Below are 18,398 nucleotides of genomic sequence, written 5' to 3'. Positions count from 1 at the left end.
TCACTATTCACTCCTCAAGCCCCTCCACGATGCAAAACTCTTATCACCACCATCTCTCCACCCCCAAGAAACACAATAATGCTGCGCCAACAACCTCCACTCCTCAATCTCATCCAACATCTCCAACGCGGCAACCCTCTCCTTTTCTGTGTCCGCAATCCAATGGCTCCAAATAAAATCAATATCCACCGCTCCCTGACCCGCACCTAGGCCATGATCCACGAATCGTTGTCTTTGCGCTGGTAGACTCGAATATTTGTGTAATGTCTGTAATTGGATCCCCCGCGCAGCGAGATTTGAGACCATAGTTTTCCCGAATGCGTCGTCGGGGCGAATAGGTTCGTAGATTATTAGGCCTAGGGGTGTTGTGGGTGGGAAGAGGGAGGCAGCGAAGTAGTCGATCACGGCGTCTGCGGCGGTGGGGGCAAGGTAAATGAGGCAGCATTCCGAAATGAGGAGTGTTGGCAAGGTTGGGTCTAAACCTGGTAGGCTTATTCTTGCTTTTTCCTCGTGAGGTTGAGTCGATTGTTGGGAGTTATTCTTTGCGGAGTCTGTCGTGCCTGTAGAGTTGGCTACAAGAGTCCTTAGATCGATAGGATGGATGTGATAATTAGGTAGATGCAAGGAAGTTCCGGTGAGATTCTGCTCGCTTCCATCTGGTAGAGCTTCCCTATCGACCTGTATCGCTCTCTGAAGAAGCGGCGACGCGCGTATCGCCTTGATCTTGGCCGATGTATTGACCGAAAAGTCAAGTTCATGGTATATCAGCCGAATTGATGGCTTCTTGCTGAATATTCGAAAAGCGCGGGTATCTGAGCCGGCTCCAAGGGATATGATCTGCTTCTTGGTGGCGTGCCCTGGTTCACTATCTTCACCAAGGAAGCGGTCGACCAGTTCGTCAATCGCGGTTGTTCTTACATATGTACCTGAGACGATATTAGCAAAGCCATTCATCTCAATGACCAATCGAGTGTGGTTTCACCTCTGTTAATAATAGGAAATCTCCTCGACCCCGGCCCTCCMCCTGCCACTGTCAAAGCCCGCGCAAACGCATCATCCAGATACCCCAATTCCACGGCACTCAGCCTCGAGACGCTGGCATCATTGTCAGTGCCTTGAATGATTTTGTCTTTTGCAGCAGCAGTATTGTTTCCTGCATGGCTTTGATCATCTGGTGCAGCAAATCCAGGTCCTCCTCGACCGCGGAGACGACCTCTCAGGCCCCCGCCGCCGCGCCGGAGGGTGTTGAGGTTGGGGATTTGATTTGCTGACATTTGAGTCTGTATAATCCCAGCTTATAATGCCAAAATTATCAGCCTATTTCCTAGCATGACATACACATGTATATGTAAGAAGGTTGATGTTGTGAGACTTTGATGTTGCGGTGGGGTATAAATTGGTTTGCCCCACAGTTGAGACAGACACAGAAATCCATCTATATTCGAACAAGAATAGGCAATACCAGAAAGAGTTTGTCCAAATGGTCGATTTTCTATCTATCTACTATACATTTTCGTAGATGCAAGAACCGATGATTCACCAATCCTCCAAGAATACAACATCATCTCTTCAAACATACACGAAATTGTTTCGGCAAAGTGGGCATGTGCTCTGGTTACTACTCTTAAACCACCGAAACAAACAGACCGAATGGAACGCATTCTTGCACGTCGCGCACCGCTTGTTGGGCGTTTGCATATCCGTCGAGATGACCGAATAACATATAGCGCACTCGCTCTGTCCCTTTAGGGCGCCCTGGACATTTCGACGGAAAGCAAGGAGGCCGTCCACGAGGTTTCCATTCGAGAACATTATTACGCCCTGAATGATGAGCATCCAGCTGCGCCATTTCTTTTCGTCGACTAGGACGCGGCTGCGGCCGCTTACGATTGCAGGTTGCAAGGGGTAGGCGGGTGGGAGAGAGATGGCCATTGCAACAGGTGGAGAGTCTTCGTCGACGGGGATACTGGCGACGAGTTCAGTGGTGCGGTGGGAGACTTTGACTGTCAGAGGGCGCTCGTCGTCGTCTTCTTGACTTTCGATCCAGGTTGAGACGCTTGTTAGGGCATCTTCGATGATTGACGGGGTGATCTATGCGAGAGATTAGTTATAAGATCATCATGAGGAACGAATCGAGCTTACATATTTCTGTGTCCAAGTCTCGACAGGGCCTTTGATTCGCTTTTTACTATCTATCCACCAATTTTTAGTGAACAGAGAAAGGTGCTTGAGTGATAGATAGTAAAGATGAATCAAGAGCCACTGTGTGTCCCTCTCACTAGGCTCATCAGTAGGCTCCCATGAGCGAATATCAAATCTCGAAGCATCAATCAGCTTCCCATGGGACTTTTGGAGAAAGTCAAAGGTAAACTCCAAAAACGGCGCCAGAATCTGATGTTCCTTGATGTTCTCTGCGTAATTCTCTTGAACAGGGAGCGACTAAAGTCCTTGAGTCAGGTTATCATATTGAAGTTTTAGCGAGCAGGCATACTAACAGCACTCGAAGAAAAATGGTCAAAGACCAATTTCCAACTCATCAAATAACTCCTAATCCTCAACAAGGTCTTGGCATCACTTAGTGAAGAGACCAGATTCGCCTGAGGGACCTCGAGAAGCAGAGACAACAACTCATCCGGAAGGTTGACGGTCGTCTTCGACAGAGCAACGTCGAATGAAATCTGCTCCTGGGCTTGCGGGATCTGGCGATGGAGTAGTTCGAATGCAGTCTGTTGGATTGCTTTGCAATCAACTGCCAACAGAGAGAACATATAAGTCTTGTTTGCCAGAGATTCTATTGGGACGTGTACGAGCTCGCGGCGTAAGAGGTCCGCCGTTATATCCCGAGGCAGATACACGGCACTTGTAGAGTCTATTATAGTCAGCTACAGACTCAAGCACTCAGAGATCTTCTTCAACATACCCAGCTTATTCAGCGTCAGGACAAGACTCTCAAAGAGGTCTTGTTTAGCATCTCTCCATGCATCCACTAAGTCGTCATTGGCGTCATTCTTCACTAAATCTCTGAGCACAGCAAAAAGTCTCAAAGAAGAATGTAGAACCGGTAGTCCTGCATCTCCACCACCTAGTTCCTTCCATGTACTACTTAACGTTTCAATGGACACGGTCCAGTGTGAGCCATAAATCTCGGAAAGAGGTCGCAAAACCATCGATAGCGCTTTAAAGACCTCTGTTCTAATACCTGTCGAATCTGAGTTGGACTGTAACACCTGAACAAGGTTCTTGACAAAAAAAACCATCCGCTGTGTTGGAATTGTGTCTAGAATTTCCCTCATACTCTCGGCGAGGATGTTGAAAAGAACAATACTTCTCGGGCCTAAAACCGGTCAATAATGGGTTGATTGGTCAAAAAATAGGAATTTTACCTTCAGATGGGTTTCTACTAGGCTTGAAACCAGTGGCATCTGCAATCAACTCATTGCATAACCGTGTACCAGATGATGAAGCGGCCAATGCCGGCCCCCAAACAGCCAGCTCTGCAGCCGCGCGTATAGGATTATACTTTCGAACCTCGCGTGCGAGAGCTGTAAGCGCGTCTGATGAGTTAGTAGGATCTACCTCTGATTTGATTTTCGCGTATGCTTGGCCGATTCGATAGCTTTCGGGTGACGTGTTATCCAGTTCAGCGACTTTCTGGTCCCATAAAGCTAACAAATCTTCTGATATACTGCGACCGTTGTCAAGGTGAGTGTCCAAGTCGATCCATTGCCTTATCAGAGAACGACCTTCGCTGACAGTCTCCAGAATCTCATCCCTGTCTTCTCTGAGTCCGGGTCCAATCAACCCTATCGAGCCTTCAATGCTGGCATCATCATCCATCAATTGTAGAGCAAGAGGTAGGTGATAGAATAAGCCTTCGCGCTGCTTTGCGTGCAGAGATTTAAGCACATCTGCTGAGGAAAGAATCTTGACGACATATGTCGTTAGCCGGAATGCCGAGGATGCTCCATCAGAGTCTCTCAGTGTAGCATCGAGATCTGGCCGACCATTCATGGATGAATCGTTGTTCACGAGATAGACAGCTCCACCTAGTGGACTAGTGATTGATGTCGAATGTCTGATAGATACTCCCAAGAATTGCTCCGTAGCTTTTTCCCACAAACCACAGGATGGAAATATATCTGCCAGTAATGATTCAAGGTCTTGAGCCTCTGTATTCTGAATCAAGTCTTGAGCCATGCCAGACAACACATCGACCCTAAAGCAAGAAGTAAGTACAAATAGACACCGACAAATGGGGTTCAAGACTTACGACAATGATTGTGGACCAACTTCTTGCAGTTCCTGCGTCAATATTTCTCGAGTGGATGCTGATGTAACATCCGCCGACACAGTGGCTCSCMTGGKTTTCTCCAAATGCTCGGCCTTCTGACTAATTTCCTCGATCGGCGACTCTGTAAGGTAGAGCAGTCGTGACACAAGCCGAGAGCCTTCTTTTCCATTTCTGAGACGTTTGAGAGCTTCCGGCTTTTGTCCTTCCAGACCTGAAAGTCCAGAAAGCGTCGTAACAATAGTGTCGTCATCCGACGACAATCCTTGCACCAAAAGCACGACTATCTGGTCAATCATTGCATCGGTCACTGTTTTATTCTCAATCACTGAAAAGACAAACGGCCATTGTGAGGCAGTCCCCGTAATAGCCTTCTCAACGCTCGACGAAACAATGGAAGTAAAATGTGATGGATCTTGTACTTTTTGGAAATCGACCGTGGAAAGCAGTTTTTGAAGTGCCGATCCACTTGAATCTTGCATAGTTGCTTCCGTCATTGTTTGGAGGGAAGTATCAAACACAGATTCGAATCCATTCCAGTCACTGCACATAAGGATGACTGACATGATTCTGTCTGCAGACGGCGTTGGTAAAAGCTGGGGAATGGCATCCTTGAGGGAATTAACAACTTCCTCGGAGTCTTTGATGAATTCAGGAACATGACGAATAGCTTCTTCCACGACTGCAGCTGCACCGTAGGGCTTCCCATTTCGCACCTGGAGTAGGTTTAATGAGCCCTTCAACAAAAGCAAGCTCGTTTCCTCAAACAATCTAGAAGTTTTTAGGTCTTCTGGCGGCAAGTTATAAAGAATCGCTGCCTCGAGCTTAAAATACTGCGTGGCTTTGGTGCATACACCATCCTGAGAAGATCTGAAATCTTTCGACTGCTCTGGAAGAGATAGTTTCACTGCTTGTAATAGCTTTTGCGTTACATTCTCCCATGCCTTTGTCAATTCCTTCTCAAACCCATGGCTTGAAAGCCGCAGGAAAGCGACTGTGCATGTTGCAGAGGCGATGGATGGTGGTAATATCCATTGATCCTCACCGTCGCCATTGACATACGGATCGAAAATCTTCGTCAAGTATTCAGTGACTAACTCACTCCTTTCTGTCTCTGGGATAAGCGTTGACAGCCAGATGCCGATGTCGTAATAAGCAGCCCATCCTGTTTTGAGGTTGTGTCGAGGCTCATCTCTAGACGTTAGGCCAGTCAGTAAATCATTCATCAAGGCTTTTACTTGCGTGAGTCCAGTTTCAGATGGCTCATCGCCCGCTTTTGATCCATATCGGCTAATAATTTCTATTGGGACCGTTTGCAGTAACTCAACCAAGTTTGTCCAATATAGCTCCGAAGCACCCTGAGATCCTTTTTTGATATACTGATGTAACCTTTTACTGGAGTCGGTCTTTCCACTGAAATAAGTGGTCCATATTTGCGGTCGACTTTGCGATAGTTGCAGTAACGTCTCGGAGAACTCAGTGGCGGATCCCAGTTGAGTGGTTGGTAGGGCTTGTGATATTATGCTGTTGCTGATGATCCGCCAGTCCAAATCTTCAATGTCTTGTGCTAAGGAAGAACGAAGCAGATTGTAGACTGATCTTCGGACAAATGGATCCGCATGATGTGTGAAAGACCAAATATTCTTGCTGTTCAGAATTTTGTGGATTGTCGAACGGTCTTTGGCTATGTGCTCTGGCGAGGCGGTACCTAAAACATCGTCAGCGAAACATAATAATTTTGAAACGAAACCATACTCAAAATTCGATTGAATAACAGAATTGCAGTCGCTGAAACTCTTGCATACTTGGCCTCGGCATCGTCGGGCTTTACGATCCTCTCATCACTCAGTGTCAGAACGGTCTGATGGAGAATAACATCATCGACAAACTCCAAGATCGAAGTTTGAAAAATTTTCCACAGACCATTCCTCTTCTCATCTGTCGTGAATACTTGAGAGATCGATTCCACCACTGAACGCGAGACAAGTCTGTCGTTGTCGTACAGTCCTGCTAACCAAGCACCAACTACCTTGGGAAGATGACGAGCCACTCGTTTTCCGGCAAGTGAAGAAATTAATCCCTGAATTGTATGGGCAAGTTGCCTCACTCTGCGAGCATTCTCTATTGAGTTGCGTGGATATACTTTGGTCTGTAATTTGTTACTATCGTGTCTAACATAAAACCCGAAAACAGGTGACAAGATCATACCCAAGCCTCCAAAAATCCCTCCTCAAGGTCATCAGTACGGTTTCCAAGACTCAGGACCGTCTCTTTAATATCTTCCAGCGCTTTCGTCTTGGTAATATCATCCTTTTTGGTCAAGTTCTTGAACGCCACCACCAGGTTCGGATCTGAGATGCGGGACAGATCCGGAGGCTCCGCAACATATGACAGTGACGAAGGCGCAGTTGTTTGTGGTGAAGCATTTGAAAAGCCTCCAAAGGTATTGGAAAACCCTCCAAGTCCGCCAGTAGCGGCTCSGCTACTAGAAGCCTGCGATTTGAATTTCTTGCTCATCGTGCGGGGTCCTAGGACGCAACGATGCCAGACTGGTACTCTGTCCGCATGCACAAATTTTGCTCAAATACACGGGAAGCCCCAGCTTCAAGTATCAAATATTATTCCCTTTCTTTCAGTATGAAACTGAAGAGGATATCTCAGAATATAAAAAAAATGATAATGAAATCCATCTTGTCTAAGGCGGGCTCCCGCTTGGGGAAGGCTTTGACGTCACGTGCCTAGGCGCCTACCTACGCGCTGAGCTAGTCCCAAATAGGCTAGATTAGTCACGGCCCTATCAACTTATTCTTATCCCAACGTCACTTCTCAATCTCAGATTTTCTTCTCAACATCTATCTCATCACAAGTTCAGCGTCAGGCCTCGCTCTCAGGTCTGAGAAATAGCTCAGACTATTTTTTTTTGAGCTGTGTATATCGATTGTCGCGCACAATAAGAGATACTTTTCGCTCAATATCTCCTGCATCGTGCTAAGGAATCTCGGGGGGCACCTTCAACTATCGTCTTCTTGACGCCAGGATGAGGTTCAAGATAGAGTTAGCTCTACCAGTCTTTAGACAATAATCAACTTTTACTGATCAGAATTTCTATCTCCAGTGAGCTTGAAGTGCTCTTCCCGTATCCCAAGATCTATCCCGAACAATGGTTTGTCTTAAGCATTCCCCTAAGAAAGTAAATGTTCTGACATCTTATCAGGCAGTATATGTGTGACCTGAAAAAGGCACTAGATGCCGGCGGACACTGTGTGCTTGAGATGCCTTCAGGCACTGGTAAGAACATGGTCCCACTATCGACATACGCAGACAATTGATATTTGGACAAGGAAAAACTGTGACCTTGTTATCCCTTATCGTCGCCTATCAACAACATCATGGTGACTCCAGAAAACTAATATATTGCTCTCGAACCATGAGTGAGATTGGTATTGCGCCCGCTTTCCGAGTGTACAACTCCAAAAACTGACATGGACAAGACAAGGCTCTTCATGAATTAAAAGCTCTAATGAAATACCGGGCGTCACAACTAGGCCAGACAGAAGACTTTCGTGGACTTGGGCTTTCTAGTCGAAAGAACTTGTGTCTGCACCCATCCGTCAAACGCGAGAAGAGTGGGACGGTCGTCGATGCTCGCTGCAGAAGTCTTACCGCGTCTTTCGTTGCGCAAAAGAAAGAACGGGGCGAGGAGGTTGAGACTTGCACGTATCATGATGTGGGTTTCAGTCATATGTCAACCTTTGCAACGAGAGACTGACTCAGAATTGAAGAATCTGGATCTTTTAGAGCCGCATAATTTAATTGAGCCGGGTGTATTCACATTTGGCGACCTCTTGAAATATTGTCAAGAAAAAGTTACTTGTCCATATTTCACAGTGAGACGAATGGCATGTCAATTCCAAACCCCTTCTGAAATTGCATTACCACTAACGCTTTATAATCAGTTACCATACTGCAACGTCATAATCTACAGCTATCATTACCTTCTAGATCCCAAGATCGCAGAACGAGTATCAAGGGAGCTTTCGAAAGACTGCATTGTTGTTTTTGACGAGGTGCGCTTCTATCAAAACCTCCTGAATGTTTGTGGATTGTTTGTTGACAATCTCCCAGGCTCACAATATTGATAACGTAGCCATTGAATCTCTCAGGTAGAACACATTAATTGCATACCCTGCTCTGACATTATGCTAACATATCTTCTAGTATTGACTTGACCGAAGATTCGTTACGAAAAGCATCGAGAGGAGCCAAAAATCTTGAGAGGAAGATTGAAGAAATGAAGTCTTCAGATGCCGAGAAATTACAGTCAGAATACACGAAACTTGTCGAAGGCCTAAAGGCCACCGAAGAAGCGCGAGACGAGGATTTAATCATGTCAAATCCTGTATTGCCACAAGATCTTCTGAGCGGTATGCTTCCTACTTCTAGTGTCATCCACCATATATCATATACTAATTTCGATTGAAGAGGCCGTCCCTGGAAACATTCGTCGTGCCGAGCACTTTATAGCATTTCTACAAAGATTCATTCAATATTTGATGACACGAATGAAAGTCACTCACACCATCAGTGAGACAACACCAAGCTTTTTACAACACCTGCGCGAGCTGGTGTTCATCGAGGCAAAGCCCCTGAAATTCTGCTCTGAAAGACTTACTTCTCTTGTCCGTACCCTTGAGCTTATGAACATCGAAGACTATCAACCTCTTCAGGAAGTGGCCATGTTTGCGACACTTGTCAGCACGTACGACCGCGGATTTTTACTAATCCTAGAACCATTCGAGTCCGAAGCAGCCACAGTCCCTAACCCTGTGCTACATCTTGCGTGTCTAGATGCTGCGATTGCTTTCCAGCCAATCAAAGAACGTTTCTCGTCCATAGTCGTGACATCAGGTAGGCACCTGTACCAGCTGCTTGTGTAGCCCTACTAATCGTCACCAGGTACCCTTACGCCTCTCGACATGTTCCCCAAGATGCTCAACTTTACCCCAGTGCTGCAAGAGTCTTATACTATGACTCTTGCCCGACGATCCTTCCTTCCAATGATCGTCACTAGAGGATCCGATCAATCACAGATCTCTTCCTCTTTTCAAACGAGAAACGATCCAAGTAATCTGCGCAATTTCGGCTCATTGTTGCTGGATTTTGCTAAAATTGTACCTGACGGTATTGTGGTCTTTTTCCCGTCCTACTTGTACATGGAGTCCACATTGCATGTCTGGTCCGGCATGGGTATATTGGACATGATTTGGAATTATAAGCTCATCTTGGTCGAGACGCCGGATGCCCAAGAGTCATCGCTAGCTCTTGAGACGTATCGGACTGCCTGCTGCAATGGCCGTGGAGCGTACGTATCTCCTTACATGCTGAAAAGTCAAGATCAAGACTAACGATTGCAACAGTATTTTGATGTCTGTCGCACGGTATGTTATATAAAATTTTCCAACATAGGCAATTGACCACCTTACTAAGTTCGAGTAGAGGCAAGGTGGCAGAAGGAGTTGATTTCGATCATCAATATGGACGCGCAGTTATCTGCATAGGTGTTCCTTTCCAGTACACAGAGTCACGTATCCTGAGGGCACGACTCGAATTCCTTCGAGAAAACTACGGCATTCGAGAGAACGATTTCCTTTCTTTCGATGGTGAGTCAACCCTTATTCAAGCACTCATCGCACAATAATATCTGACCATCAATCTACTATATAGCCATGAGACACGCCTCCCAATGCCTAGGACGTGTCATCCGCGGCAAAGACGACTACGGAATCATGGTCCTAGCCGACAAACGCTTCGCTCGCAAACGATCCCAACTCCCCAAATGGATCAATCAAACCATCCTCGAAAGCGAAGTCAACCTAAGTACTGATATGGCTGTCGCCACTGCCAAAAATTTTTTGCGAACAATGGCGCAACCATTCAAGGCTAAGGATCACGAGGGTATCTCCAGCTGGACGCCAGCACAATTAGAGGAACAGATTACGAAACGGAAGATTGAAGAAGAGCGGATTGAGAGAGGGGAAGAACTTGTTGCTGCGCCACAGAGGAATGGCGGAAATGGCGTCGTTGGTGGACAGGCTGATAAGGATGAGTTTGATGATGATATTGACGATGAACTAATGATGCTGGATGCTTAAAGCACGTAATATGGGTTCGCATGCTTCGTTTAAACTTTAAAGTGTGTACAATAGTGCGCATATGGTTCGTTGATCATTCGGGATGGCGTATATGTAGCATGTGGCAGTTGATTAGAAATTGGTACAAAAATCTAGGTATCAAAAAGTTGATTAGACTCGTGGAATGAAATCATGACTTATATGAACCGGGATATCTATATATTTTCCTACGACAAAGTCTCGAGGATTTTATTATGAACAGTCGCATTTGTGGGTCTACCAAATCTACTATCTCTTCTGTGCAAATTGACAAACACTGAAACTTTTTTCTACGAGAATGCAAGATAGACAGACATCATCCAGTCATAATCAAAAGAGAAGGCTTCCAAACTCCGGAACATATAAAGAACGATGATGGATGCTGATATACAACAAAAAGAAACAATGTAACAGGCTTAAGCCACAGGAGCCAAGATATCGAACGCGCCAGTACCGACATTACCAAGGCGCCCGACAACGATACGACTACTAGGACTCTTCAAATCGTCGAAGTCACGCTCCAGAACAGCGTCTCGCATGAAGCCAATACTAGTCTCGAAAGAACTCTTTGAAAAGGGTGAATTGCTTTCCCGGATGAGACCGTTACGGCTGTAGGACTTGAAGCCACCGCTGTGCGTCATCACGTCGCCAATCAAATTCAGATGGCGGTTGTCGACGGTGATGCTGTGACCAGTGAAAACGTCTGACATTTCGCGAATGATGGTGGAGCGCGCTGCTTCGACACCGTAGTAGATGAGCGTGTCGTGAATCGAATTTGTGCGGATGGTATGCGGGTTGATGTATTCCTGGTAATCGCGCATGGCCATGAGGTTGACGCCTTGAATGTCAATCTTGGCGGGCTCCTTCTTCTCTGGATCGGCCGGCGTGTAAAGGCATGCACCGATATCCTGGACGGCTTGGATGACAGCACGACGAGCAGAGTCTTCGGCAAGAGGAAGAACCAGGAGCTTAGGTGTACTGATATCGTAGTGCAAACGAATGAAGCATGAGTTACCTTCCAGAGCGTTGAATTTGAAGGAGGCAATTTGGGGGTATTTGCCCAATATCTCCTTCGTACGCTCTGCTGCATCAGTACGATCGAGTTTAGCTTCTTCTGTCATTTCTTCCTCGTCAGATGAGTCAGAAGATTCAGATGAATCGTCGGTTGTTTGTCCCTGTTTATTTTCATTGTCCTCGTCGTCATCTTCATTGTCGGATTCGTCTTGTTCTTTTCTGATCATATCCTCGTCCTCGTCTGGCGCTTCGTAGCTGACCTGGTTATCACGGTTTGCTTTGCTTGATGCACGCTTTGCGTCTTCTTCATCGTCCTCATTATCCTCGTCGTCGTCGTCGTCATTGCCCGCACCCCCTGCCTGTGTTTCTCGAACGGCACCTTCAAAACGCTCGGTTGTACCGATAGAGACACCAATTTCAGGCTGAGCTGCTGAAAATGCCGAGAGATTTTGCTCCGCTTGACGCCTGTCGACCTCGGTTCCGATCTTTTTCATGAAAATAGGAAGGAAATCATCCTGAAGTGCTCTTACAAGATCACGCTTCTTGATAGCGTACTCTTCCTCGTATTCCTTAGCGTCGAAGAACTTGATATTAATATCATAGATCTTGAATTTCTTCCCTTTGATATCAGTGATACTCTCTCTCACCTGCAGAGTATCAATAACCTCTGCTATACTGAGTCTGCTGATTCCCTTCGCAAAGGACTGTCCCTTCTCCTCACTCAATTCTTCAATGACTTCTACAGTCATTGTGGGAGTCATCGGCTTCTTACTAGCTGTCATCACAATTTCTCGAAGTCGAGGAACACCAAGTGTCACGTTTTTGGCACTGTGACCTGCCAAATGGAACCTGATATAGGATTAGTATAAGTGAATACAGACACACGAGTATATACTTACGTGTTAAGTGTCATTTGAGTGGTTTGCGATCCAATAGACTGGCCAGCAACAATACCGACTGCATCACCAGGATCGATAACACTGTTCAAGTACTTCATGTGCATAACACTTTCAAACGCTTTCTTGCTGAGTGAGCCAGCAATGCCTGCTTTTTTGTCCTTGAGAAGTTTGTCCGGGTTGCTGTCCTCGTACTGCATATCATAATTAGTTCACTCTCTTAGCTATGCAGAGATGATAAGATCTTACCTTCTTCAAAGCCTGGGAGAAAGCCTCGGAAACACTTCCAAAATGTCCACCAGGCTGGAATCTGGACAGAGCCGGGTCTTTTGCATCTATCCTGCCAGTCCTCTTGACTTGCTTCATAGCGTCCTTGTGCCAGTCTGTGACTTCCGGCTTTTCGAGCATGCGGAAGTCCGAGCCCATGTTCAGTTGTGCCATTGTCGAGACGTAGTTTTGCGCCAAGAAGCTGAAATTCTGTAAGTGAACCTGCTTTCCGACGTCCAGACCGTCTTCACCATAGATGAATTGGATCACGGCTCCTCCATTGGCGGTATCTCGCACAGAAGAATCGTACTCAACCTTCACGGCTTCCATACCCTTGATCATACAACGCTGCAAGTACCCTGACTTCGCGGTCTTGACGGCAGTATCAATAAGACCCTCACGACCAGCCATGGTGTGGAAAAAGTACTCTTGGGGTTTGATACCAGTCAAGAAACGACCACATACATACCCACCAGCTTGGGGGTGGGTCTCAAAGGCTCGATAAGATGGTAGCGTTTTTCCGCTGACCATGACCGGAACACGACGTCCTTCCAAAACTTGCTGTCCGAGATTGCATGAAATCAAATTGGCGTTGACGCTCGAACCTTTGGCACCAGTCGTAGTCATCAGCTGCATCTGATTCCAGGGGAATTGTTTGATAAGACCGTGTGGAAGACATCCAGCTGTGATTTCCGAGGTAAGCTGGCTCGTTTGAGAGTTGTAAACACTATCCAAGCCCGACTGCTTCTGATCATCACGCAAGACGTCTTCAAGACGACGCTTCAGTTCGGCATCCTGGTCAGCAACCGGGTTCTGGTCAAGTGTGACGTATTTCAACGAAACGCTTTTACCAAGTTCACTGGCTTTCTTGAGAATCTCAACACGTTTCTGATCTCCTTCCGGCGTTAGTCGAAGATCCTCGATACCGCAACTGAAGGCTCGCATATTCAAGTAGCGGGTTAAAAGTCGTCCGAGAATACTCAACAAGCTACCTGCAACCGTGTTGCCGTAGATTTCATGAATAGCGTCGATAAAACCGCCACCTGAGGCACCAATCTGCTTCTTATCAAGAACACCACAAAGAAGCTCGCCATCCTTGAAGATGACTTTATCTTCTTCATTTCCTTTGCCCCATCTATCTCCGGGAGTAGATGACTTTCCTTGGAGGTTGAGACCTCTTCTGTTGGGAGGCATAATATTCTTCAAAACTGTTGAGATGACTTGCTTTCCAGTCCAAAGACGACGAGGGCGAATAAAGGCAGGTTCCATGAGCTGAATTCGATCGGTGACAGTGTTGGCATTTTCCGGTCGTAAACAACTATACAAAAGTTGGTGATATTCCTCCTCGTCAAAAAACGTGTCTCGACTCGTCAAGAAGGTGGATACTGTAATATGATCTTGAATCAAACCTCGAAGAGGCTTTCCATCGGTCGAAGAAATGTATTGACGGTCAGCATCTGCGATCATCAAGAGCTCAGATCGAGCTAGTGTGTTTTGCGGGAAGTGCATGTTCATCTCGTCCCCATCGTAATCGGCATTGTACGAATTTGTGTTTGGGTATGGTAACCGGAGAACTCTCTCGTTTGGCAAAACTCGCGCACGATGTCCCATCATGGAAGGTTTGTGAAGGGTAGGTTGACGATTCATCACGACATAGTCGCCAGTAGTCAAATGTCGGTAGACCTTTTTGTTGCGATTACCCTTCATCTTTGCGTGCGACGGAGCAAGTAACTGATTAGCAAGTGCAGTACGCTCTTCAAGATTCTTGAACTTGAGGTTCACGACCTGACCGGACTCGTTCTCTATCGCCGAAGCTCCAGGGTACTTGTCTGGTCCGTTAATGACAGCCTCTCTCAATTCATGAAAATTGAAGGACGTGACGGGTTCAGGGAAAGTCAGCTTCTTAGCAAAAACCATGGGAACACCGACTTCGTGGGTCTCAAGACTGGGATCAGGAGAAATGACACTTCGGGCAGCGTAATTGACACGCTTTCCCATCATGTTCTTTCTGAAAAGACCTTCTTTCTTTTCCAATAGCTGTTTGATACCGTTGGCCGCACGCGCCGCAGCCATTCCGCCAGGGCCACGATCACTATCAATCAGGGAATTGACTTGCTCCTGAAGAGTAACGATCGCCTGAAGCAGATCACGATATTCTCGCATCCTAGCACCATCGGTTTCCGCAGTTTGCCGTGAGTGGCTGATCATGTTTATCAAATCGCACGTCTTCAAAATTTGGGTGAACGGTGTGTTTTGCTGAGCCTCCATGATTTGACCTCCTTGCTGTGCAGGCGGACGAAAACGGTTAGGTGGAACAAGAATGTTTCTCACAAACATCATGTCTGGGTTAATCTTGAAGCCAAGTCGTGAGCTATAAACCAAGTTCAAAATCTCCCGCTCTTTTTCAAACAGCAAGCACATAGCGGCATGGACTTCGGGTGCTGAAACAAACTGCTGTCCGCCTATTTTTTCACCAGCTAGTGAGCCTTGGTCAATCGCCGCGTTTGCTCGGACGACTTCCTCTTCGGCTCCGTGAAGTTCGGTAACATCCCCAACAGTGGTGCCATTCTGTTTCTCTTGCTCTTTGTATTTATTGAGAAGTTTCTTATCCTCTTGAAGGACAATAACAGGATTGGGAGCTGTCATTCCGGCCATTTGATTTGCGACGAGGGCCTTGGGAGTCGAGGCTTTGCGAAAGATCTTGGCGTAGCGGTCTTTTCGGTAACCTGGCGAAACACTAATACCAATGATCAGAAAACAAGAAAGTTGGCAAGGAGGGAGAGGATCCTTACTAATGACAATTACTGCAAGATTTCTGGGGATTCTTGGCAACCTCCCTGAAGAATTCCTTTATCAATTCCCTTCGTTGCTCAGCCGCAACTGGATTCTTTGCTCCTCCAAAAAAAGCGTCATTGTCACCTTGCTTCTGGGCCTCGCGAATGCACCTCTTGACGAACTTGTTTCGTAGCTCCATTTTTGTCTGAGGATCAATGTTCCCTTTCTCGTCCGCGTCAACAGCGACATCCTGTGGATCCTCGCCTATCAAATCAATCTCGGCTGTCTGGTCGACCAAGCCATATTGAAGAAGTCGTAATTTGCAGATGTAGGTATGAATCTCAATCCGAGAAATTCGGAAGCGGTGGCAGTAATCGCACTTTGCTCGAAGTAAGCGATACACCTGATCGAAGAAGGTCACATTCCAAACGGGGACGGGAAGCTCTATGTGACCAGGATGACCTGGGCACGACCAAGAACTCGCACGGCAAGTAGTGCAGCTAGAGACAAATCGATCAGTATTGTTTTGTTTTGCATGCATTTTCGCATTGGGTGAGAGATAGTAAGTATAAAGTGATAATAGCACTCACATATGGTCTCCCCAAGCTCCCAAAGCCGGATCGTAAAGAGAATGAGGGATAGGGTTGTGAAGAGAGTCCAAAGACGGTGTATTGAAGATGCGCTTGACCGATATTTTTTTTATATCTTCGGATGTGTAAACGGAAAAGTCGACTGACGCAAGTTCACTTGCGACAGGACGGGCGAAGGAAGACATTGTTAATGCGCTCTAATAGAGCCCAATAACCATGCTTCGAGCAACAGGAAAAGTGCTGTGAAGACTTTACAATTTTTCTGCTGATGCTTCGAGGCTTGCGGGAAAACGGCGAAGCTAAGAGGAACTTTTTTGGGGAAAATTTATTGCTTCCACTCACCGCATTTCGAGTCAGCCAATGGGAGACTGGCTAACTAGCGGCGCAGATTTAGCCGCAGAACATTGTTTGGCACGTCACTTCTTTACCCAACGTCAACTTAACCACGATATCTTTCTATTAGCGATACTCCAAGTCGAGGCTTCCTCTTTGCTACTTTGTAGTCGACTGTCGGGTGAGTAGATCTACTCCATCATGGCCGATGTGTCGCTGAAGAGGCCTCACCCGGAGGATGAAGAACTGAACGCACAGAAGAGAACGCGATCCAACAATGGCTCTCCGATGCCTGGCAACACTGGAGCCGCGCCAAAGAGCAAAGTTGATATCGAGCGCATGGTCGCGGAGGCCAGAGCCAAAGCTGAGGAGGTCAGAGCCAGACTGAATATGGCGCGTGGTGGTGCAGCATCAGCATCAGCATCACCTAGCCCAGCACCTCCTGCAACAAGTACCGGATCAGCCATGTCTCGTATCGAACAGATGAGAGCAAGGGTGGCTGCAGCTACAGGGAAAGTCGGTTCTACCCCGACACAGAGACCGACCCCGACTCCAGCGCCTCCCGCGTCCGTCGAACAACCCGCAAATCGCTTTGACGATGATTTGTCCAAGGCACGAGGCGGCTTGGGAGTCGGTCTTCATCCCGCACTTCTGGCCGATACAGCCCAAGACCAGCGACTTTCTAAAGGCCGTGGTGCCGCCCAACCTAAGTTTGCAACGACCATGGCAAATCGCCGCTCAGCAACTCCAGTCTCAGGAAAGAAGCTAGATCTGTCCGGGCCTTCCTTGGACGAGATAAGACAAAATCCTTATTATGATGACAGTCTTCATGCTACGTCAAAGCCTCGTCTATCCAAGCAACTTGTGTTCAATCAAAAGGGGAAATACATTGCACAGGCCGCGGCTTTACGGCGTCAGGCGCAAATGGAGGAAATGAAAAAGCGAATCGCAAGCATGGCCCGCCAGGCCGGTGTAGATGAAGAATTAAGCCTTGAAAAAGCCTTTGAGGTTCCTGCGCCTCCAGCTCTAGAGTGGTGGGACGAAGGCTTAGTCAATGGGGATAGCTACGCGGCAGTTGATGATCCTAAGAATATCAAAGTCGACACCGACGATTCACTTGTCACTATTTACATTCAACATCCTGTCCTGTTGGATCCGCCTCAAGAAAAGTTGGTCCCGCAACAGAAGCCTATGTATCTGACGTCAAAGGAACAAGCGAAATTGCGACGACAGCGCCGTATGGCAGATTTAAAGGAACAGCAAGCGAAGATCAGACTGGGTCTCGAACCCGCACCACCACCAAAAGTCAAGAAGTCCAACCTGATGCGAGTACTCGGAGAAGAAGCCGTGAAGGATCCGACAGCTGTAGAGGCCCGCGTCAACCGCGAAATCGCAGAGCGTCGCGAGAAACATGAAGTAGCCAACGAGGAACGCAAACTCACAAAGGAGCAGAGAAAAGAGAAACTCGCTCTTCAGCAGGAAAAGGACGCCGAGAAAGGTATACACGTATTGGTATTCAAAATCGACTGCCTTGCGAATGGACGTCACCGGTTCAAAATCAGCAAAAACGCTGAGCAAATGGCACTCACAGGCGTGTGCGTGATGCATCCAAAACTCAACCTGGTTATCGTGGAGGGCGGCTCCCACTCGATAAACCAATACAAAAAGCTAATGCTCAACCGCATCGACTGGACAGAGAACTCCGGTCCCGGTCCGCAACGCGAAGGGGCAAACGAAAATCGCGAGTCATCGACATCATGGCTCAATCCCGAGGACGAAAAGGGTGAACTTCGCGACCTAGGCTCTAATACCTGCACACTCCTGTGGGAAGGACAGCAGAAATCGAGAGCTTTTAGGAAGTGGTTGGGCGCTCGGGTTTGTGAGACTGATGGTGCCGCGAAGGAGACTCTGGCGCGGGCTAAGATGGAGAATTTCTGGGTGTTAGCGAAGACTTATAAACCTGCAGCGTTTTAATTTAATACGTGTTCTTTGAAGTTAGCGCCTGCATTGGGTTGCTTGCCGCAACTCAACTTCTACGTGTATATTATATTTGTCACTCAAACGA

General features: G+C 47.1%; 4 protein-coding genes across 4 annotated transcripts; 2 read left to right on the top strand and 2 right to left on the bottom strand.

The window, feature by feature from the left end:
• Positions 1–3: 3 nt before the first annotated feature.
• BHQ10_002188 (uncharacterized protein) lies at positions 4–6,805 on the bottom strand (the record flags this gene model as incomplete). The annotated part of the gene is made up of 11 exons (XM_040874306.1): positions 4–926; positions 983–1,280; positions 1,648–2,091; positions 2,143–2,439; positions 2,496–2,869; positions 2,921–3,334; positions 3,384–4,046; positions 4,122–4,216; positions 4,271–5,996; positions 6,044–6,437; positions 6,497–6,805. 11 exons carry the CDS (start codon positions 6,803–6,805, stop codon positions 4–6), a joined length of 5,937 nt encoding a protein of 1,978 aa, XP_040730693.1.
• Positions 6,806–7,325: 520 nt separating this feature from the next.
• Positions 7,326–10,440, top strand: BHQ10_002187 (uncharacterized protein; the record flags this gene model as incomplete). The annotated part of the gene is made up of 12 exons (XM_040874305.1): positions 7,326–7,330; positions 7,389–7,451; positions 7,503–7,576; positions 7,780–8,015; positions 8,245–8,355; positions 8,414–8,451; positions 8,507–8,712; positions 8,771–9,196; positions 9,245–9,650; positions 9,706–9,726; positions 9,785–9,948; positions 10,040–10,440. 12 exons carry the CDS (start codon positions 7,326–7,328, stop codon positions 10,438–10,440), a joined length of 2,151 nt encoding a protein of 716 aa, XP_040730692.1.
• Positions 10,441–10,874: 434 nt separating this feature from the next.
• BHQ10_002186 (uncharacterized protein) lies at positions 10,875–16,185 on the bottom strand (the record flags this gene model as incomplete). Its single annotated transcript, XM_040874304.1, has 5 exons — positions 10,875–12,321; positions 12,372–12,562; positions 12,618–15,372; positions 15,428–15,910; positions 16,001–16,185. 5 exons carry the CDS (start codon positions 16,183–16,185, stop codon positions 10,875–10,877), a joined length of 5,061 nt encoding a protein of 1,686 aa, XP_040730691.1.
• A 349-nt stretch (positions 16,186–16,534) lies between these two features.
• BHQ10_002185 (uncharacterized protein) lies at positions 16,535–18,307 on the top strand (the record flags this gene model as incomplete). Its single annotated transcript, XM_040874303.1, has 1 exon — positions 16,535–18,307. One exon carries the CDS (start codon positions 16,535–16,537, stop codon positions 18,305–18,307), a length of 1,773 nt encoding a protein of 590 aa, XP_040730690.1.
• Between the last annotated feature and the right edge of the window lie 91 nt (positions 18,308–18,398).

Source organism: Talaromyces amestolkiae (genome assembly GCF_001896365.1).
Source record: "Talaromyces amestolkiae strain CIB chromosome Unknown scaffold3.1, whole genome shotgun sequence".
Classification (NCBI taxonomy): domain Eukaryota; kingdom Fungi; phylum Ascomycota; class Eurotiomycetes; order Eurotiales; family Trichocomaceae; genus Talaromyces; species Talaromyces amestolkiae.
The sequence above is the reverse complement of the archived record's forward strand: the minus strand, read 5'-3'. Positions and strand labels throughout refer to the sequence as shown.